The sequence below is a fragment of the Phaseolus vulgaris genome, chromosome 10, assembly GCF_000499845.2.
Source record: "Phaseolus vulgaris cultivar G19833 chromosome 10, P. vulgaris v2.0, whole genome shotgun sequence".
NCBI lineage: Eukaryota > Viridiplantae > Streptophyta > Magnoliopsida > Fabales > Fabaceae > Phaseolus > Phaseolus vulgaris.
This window is the reverse complement of record NC_023750.2, coordinates 20,066,161-20,072,575: the sequence shown is the minus strand read 5'-3', so window position 1 is coordinate 20,072,575 and position 6,415 is coordinate 20,066,161. Positions and strand designations below refer to the sequence as shown.

Here is a 6,415-nt window from a genome sequence, read left to right as displayed (position 1 = left end):
CTTTAAAAGCACTTTAAATGCCTCCATTAAGGAAACGTGTTAAATACGCCTTAAAGCGCCTTAAATGCACTTTAAGACGTGTTTAATGCAGGGTGGCATTAAAAGGGTTTTTGAACGTTCGAAGCAGGGATTGGACTTTTGGCAAATTTTGCCCAGAACATACTCTAGTTGTTTGCTCGAGCCTTGAGGTTACACACAAGGGACTAGAGAAGGATTGTTTGCCAAAACCAGAAAACAGTACACAATATACAGTTCATTTCCACCTTCAGAGTGCCTTTCACGGTGTTTCGATACGAAGGTGCAGAGTTTTGGTGTTTCTCGTTGGCTGACTTGAGCGTCGGAGCGCAAACGGCCGCTAGGGCGCCCATTTGCTCACTTCTTTGCAGGTGCTCGCAGATTACCGGAAAGGGTGTCCATAGCAGACGGGCAAGGTCGCACAGAAAGACGTACCCGGGTCAACCGGCAGGAACATTTGGCGCCCACCGTGGGGCCCGATTTAAAACACCAGTCCCATCATAAGTTTCAGAGAGTTTATCAGAGCTACCATAACGACAGGAGAAATTTAGAGGAAAACGTTGAAGAATGAGGGCCACGGGACAAGGTTCCGCACCGCTGCGAGTGAGGAGATGACCATGCAACAGGTCATGGATATGATGCAAGGGCTGCAGGAGGAAATGGCGGAATCAAGGGCGGAGCAAGAACGTATGCAGGCGGATCTCGCGGCCTCCCACGTGAGAAACGAAGAGCTCCATCGTATGAATGAGGAGTTGCGCCGTGGTTTGGGCAATAACCAAGGGCAACGTGACCTAGATGAGACCGAACGTCTCACCCCACCAAGGGAATTTTCCACGCCATTCTCGCAGGAGATTCTGGAAGCAGTGACCCCCAACACGTTCGTAAGGCTCAAGGTGATCTTCACCGGGATGGAGGATCCTGAAGCACATCTCACTACATTCCACACGCAGATGGTGCTAGTAGGCGGCTCTGATGCCGTGAGGTGCAAGCTCTTTATGAGCACCTTGACGGGAATGGCCATGGATTGGTTCATCAGCCTTCCAGACGGCCATATCACTTCCTTCCCGCAGCTGTCGCGGTTATTTAGGGAGCAATACCTAGCGAACAGGGCCCCACCGCCCGTTTCGTATGATCTGTTCGACATAAAGCAGTACCAGGGCGAGACTTTGAAGGAGTACATCAACCGTTTCGGGGCCCAAGTAGTAAAGGTTGGTACTACGGAAGAGCCCATGATCGTGTACGCGTTCAGAAAAGGCGTGTGTCCCGGCCCCTTTTGCGAATCCATCATTCGCAATCGCCCCAGGACCTTCGCTGAAATAAGGAGTCGCGCGGTGGAGCATATTGCCTCCGAGGGAGAGGTGTGTGAGAAGCGCACGAGCGTCGCACCCTCACGCATGAGGGCACAGACACGGGCTCAACCCGTCAGGGTCACCGAGACCACAACGGGAAGGAAGAAGCAAGAGGGGAGATGCCCCTATGAGGCAAGAAAACCCCAGCCCAGGGGTCAAGCGGGAGGAAATTGTCCGGCCAGAGAAAGGGCCAGACCAGCGAGGTACGACTTTGTGGTGGAGTTGAAGGACCTAATCGCCGTGCCTAATATAGCTGAAAGGTTGAGGCGACAGGCGAAGACTGACAAAGTGCTAGGGCCTCACAAGGACTCTTGGTGTGAGTTCCACGAAGCTTTCGGTCACCACATCAACAACTGCCTATCGCTGGGGTACCAGTTGGACGAGTTAGTAAAAAGCGGGTTCTTAAAGGATTATCTTGCTGAACCCACCACGACTGTGGCCCTGCCAGAACCAGCGGAGGATCAAGCGCATGAGATGCCAGTCCATGGCGAAGTCCACACCATTTCTGGTGGTTTTTCGGGAGGGGGACCCACTGCATCCCAACGCAAGAAATATGCGAGGGGAGTAAATTTGATTGATGAGAAGATCTCAGGCGACCCGTGGGAGTCAGACCTCGTGTTCACGAGAGCGGACCTGCGTGATGTCGTCCCACATGATAATGACCCCGTGGTCATTTCGGTTGTCACAGCAGGAAGAAAGGTGCACAGGGTGCTAGTCGACCAGGGAAGTTCTGCAGATGTTATGTTCTGGTCGACCTTCAACAAGCTGCGGTTGTCCCCCAACCTTTTGAGGCCCTACACCGGGTGTTTGTATGGATTTGCTGACAACCAGGTGGAAGTACGTGGCTACTTGGAGTTGAGGACGACATTCACGGATGGAGCAGCCTCGCGTACTGAAAGCATTCGGCAATTCGGCTTACAACATTCTGTTGGGAAGACCGGCATTAAATAGGCTGAGAGCAGTAGCCTCCACGCGCCACATGAAGATGAAGCTGCCAGATCTCAGTGGCAAGGTGATTGTCATCAAGTCAGACCAGGAAGAAGCGCGAAAATGCTACGAAAACAGTTTAAAAACGAAGAGAGGGGTGTTCATGGTGTTCGAACGTCCACCGAGTTCAGACACTGTGATGGAAGTAGAGACCTTGAACGAGGCGACACCTATAGGGCCAACGCCTGGCGAGGCCGCACCTGAAAGGGTGACGCCTAAAGCAGACGCATGCGCGGAGGGGAGACATGACGACGTTTCGCCCATGGAGGAGGCGATGCCTGGAGACCACTACCGGGCGACGCCCCCTAAGGAAGATAACAGAGACCAGCCGACGGCCAACGTGGTGGAGAGACAGATTGGCGGCAAAACGTTCAAGCTGGGACGTTTGTTGAGCCAAGAAGAACAGGACGAAGTGGCGGAAGTGATTTCACGTCACTTAGATGCTTTCGCATGGTCCGCCTCAGACATGCCAGGCATCGACCCTGACTTTTTATGCCACCACCTTAGCATGGATGCCACGGTCCGCCCTGTGCGACAGAGAAGGAGAAAGTTTAACGAAGAAAGGCGACTCGTGGTGAGGGAAGAAACACAGAAGTTGTTGAGCGCCGGACACATCCGGGAAATCCAATACCCCGAGTGGCTGGCCAACGTTGTCCTTGTGAAGAAAGCAAACGGGAAGTGGAGGATGTGTGTGGACTTCACGGACTTGAACAAGGCTTGCCCCAAGGACTCGTACCCACTACCCAGCATTGACGCCCTGGTGGATAGTGCCTCGGGCTGCGAGATGCTGAGCTTCTTGGACGGATTTTCGGGGTATAATCAGATCAAGATGCACCCGAGGGACGAGGCTAAAACAGCGTTCATGACAGAGACGTGTAGCTACTGCTATAAAGTAATGCCGTTTGGTTTGAAGAATGTGGGCGCGACCTATCAGAGGTTAATGGACAAGGTCCTGGCGCCCATGTTGGGAAGGAACGTGCAAGCCTATGTAGACGACATGGTGGTAACTTCGCGTGATAGAAGGCGACATACAACAGACTTGGAGGAGTTGTTTGCTACCATCTTAAAATATCGCCTCAAGCTGAACCCTGAGAAGTGTGTCTTTGGGGTTGAGGCAGGAAAGTTTTTATGTTTCATGCTTACGGAAAGAGGAATTGAGGCAAACCCTGATAAGTGCGCAACCATCATCGCTATGAGAAGCCCGACATCAGTGAAGGAAGTGCAACAACTGACAGGGCGAATGGCAGCATTATCAAGGTTCGTTTCTGCAGGAGGAGAGAAGGGACACCCCTATTTCCAGTGCCTCAAAAGAAATTGATCCTGTCGTCAACTCAAGCGTGGAGGAATTGCTTTGTCGCTTCCTTACCCCGCCTATGCAACTGTGCTATCCGCAAGAATGCTCTTAGAACCTTCTCCGGGAACTTCAAACGCAACCTGCAAAACACACAGACGGCGCCTCTAGCGGCCGTTTGCACTCCGACGTTCAAGTTAGGTCACAGAACAACCAACAAAAATGTCACTGAATCTCTCTCTGATTCTCTTTTTTCTCTCTCTCTGTGTCTGTGCCTAACAGAATTCTGTTACGCTATCCTCTGCGTGTGTCAGAATTCTGTTACGCTATTGTGCGAAAACGTACCCAAAATGAGTAAAAACGTGGGTGTGTACCTTTCACGACGCGGAGTGCACTTTTATCTTGGCCACGCCTCTCTCAGATGGTGACGCATGGAGGCATGCAACTCACATCTAACCGTACATGTGCCACTACCTGAAGGGCTCTAGCGCATCTCTTTGTGCGCCTAAGTTATTCCCTTGCGGAGTAACTTAGCGCGTTTCTTCCATCTGGGTGAATCGCACACTCCCAGGAGAACGCCAGGTGTGGATGGACTAGGCACACTCACCAAGCATTGCTCTCTGCATAAACGATTTCCCCTTCACGATGTCATGCACGTAATGGGTTAAGAGAGTCACCAATCACTGACCGGTTTACTAACTCCCTCAGGCCACTCTCGTGCACGATTCTACCGGCGAGCAGCTCCTCTTTCTCTGAGATATGATCATGAGAGGTCCATGCGTAACGCTCTCGCTGGGAATCTTAGTCCCAGTTTAACTGCGTGTAACACGAAACCCCGATGACCATGCACCCGATGACTGATCGGTGCTCTATTGCTTCTCGCGTTCTCCCCCCAGGTGTTTATCTTGGAACTAATCTGTCGGTGGCCACTCGGTTACTACCCACTGATCACCGTTCTGGGTGATCTCCTCCCTGATTTCTCTGCCACCTGATCCACGTGTCACCCTGCGAGTGGTCCACGTGGTTATCTGCTGCTGACGTCATCGACTACCGATGACCGACCGGATCAGAAATAGTCGCTTTGCGTGGACCGACGAGTGCGAAGCAGCTTTCATCAAGTTGAAAGAGTACTTGGCGACGCCACCCGTCCTTTGCAAACCAGTGGCAGGCATGCCCCTCCGACTATACTTTGTGGTAACAGAACGGGCCATCAGTTCTGTGCTAGTCCAGGAGCAGGACCAAGTACAGAAGCCCATCTATTTCGTGAGTAAGGCCTTACAAGGCCCAGAGACGAGGTATCAGTCGCTGGAGAAGGCAGCATTGGCCGTGGTATTCTCGGCCAGGAGGCTCCGCCACTACTTTCACAGTTTTACAGTAGTGGTGATGACGAACCTCCCCATCCAGAAGGTACTGCAGAAGCCTGATGTTGCTGGAAGGATGGTTCGCTGGGCGGTGGAGCTGTCGGAGTTTGACATCCAGTACGAGCCCAGAGGATCTATCAAAGGACAGGTATATGCGGATTTCGTTGCAGAGCTCTCACCCGGAGGCAACCAAGAGGTGGAGTCAGGATCGCAGTGGTCGCTCTCAGTCGATGACTCCTCCAATCAACAAGGAAGTGGAGCAGGGATAGTCTTGGAGGGACCCAATGGTGTGCTGATCAAGCAAGCTTTGCGTTTCGCTTTTAAAGCGAGCAATAACCAGGCTGAGTACGAGGCACTGATCGCGGGGATGCTCCTGGCCAAGGAGATGGGTGTGCAGAACCTCCTGGTGAAGAGTTATTCACAGCTGATCACAGGGCAAGTCTCGGGAAAATTTCAAGCCAAGGACCCACAAATGGCGGCGTATTTAAGGTACGTCCAGCTGCTGAAGGGAGCATTTAGCGCTCTTGAGCTAGTACATGTCCCAAGAGAGCAGAATGCCAGAGCTGACCTGCTTGCCAAGCTGGCCAGCTCAGGCAAGGGGGGCAGACAGAGGACAGTAATCCAAGAGACGCTCAAAGCTCCGCGAAAATTCATGGAAGATAACAGGGTGGATGTCCTGCATATTTGTACGGCGAAAGGAAGACCAAGGAGTCATCGTTCTTTGACTCAAGATACAATGAAGACACCCCGCATCAGCACATACGCGGACGCACCCGAGGGAGGAAAGCATACGCAGGTATATGCTTTAGCCGAGGGAGACACTTGGATGACGCCATACAGACGATACCTGGCTGATGGGGTTCTCCCAGTAGAACCAGAAGAAGGCAAGAAGATTAAAAGGAACGCCGCAAGATATACCCTGGTAGACGGGATATTGTTCAGACACGGGTTCACACATCCCATCCTGACTTGCGTAAGCGGCGACGAGTGCACCAGGATAATGGCTGAACTTCATGAAGGTATCTGCGGGAGTCACGTGGGAGGAAGGTTTTTAGCTTCCAAAGTGATACGTGCCGGCTTTTAATGGCCGACAGTCAAAGAGGATTGCGTGGGTCACGCCCAGCGCTGCAAGCAGTGTCAGAGGCACGCTGATTGGCACAAGGCGCCGCCAGAGGAGTTGAGATCCATATACAGCCCATGGCCTTTTCATACGTGGGGAATCGACATCCTAGGCCCGTTCCCACTAGCGATAAGACAGATGAAGTATCTGATCGTCGCCATTGAATACTTCACCAAGTGGATAGAGGCGGAGCCCGTGGTCCAAATTACTGCGCACAAAGTGCAGCACTTTGTCTGGAAGAACATTGTATGTCGCTTCGGTGTGCCCAGGCGATTGGTGTCCGACAACGGCA

General features: G+C 52.4%; 2 protein-coding genes across 2 annotated transcripts; both read left to right on the top strand.

Annotated features, from left to right (window-relative positions):
* The first annotated feature begins 1,028 nt into the window (after window positions 1–1,028).
* Window positions 1,029–2,315, top strand: LOC137816390 (uncharacterized). Its single transcript, XM_068619510.1, has one exon. It carries the CDS (start codon window positions 1,029–1,031, stop codon window positions 2,313–2,315), a length of 1,287 nt encoding a protein of 428 aa, XP_068475611.1.
* A 2,764-nt stretch (window positions 2,316–5,079) lies between these two features.
* Window positions 5,080–6,087, top strand: LOC137816380 (uncharacterized). The gene has a single exon (XM_068619499.1). It carries the CDS (start codon window positions 5,080–5,082, stop codon window positions 6,085–6,087), a length of 1,008 nt encoding a protein of 335 aa, XP_068475600.1.
* Window positions 6,088–6,415: the final 328 nt, after the last annotated feature.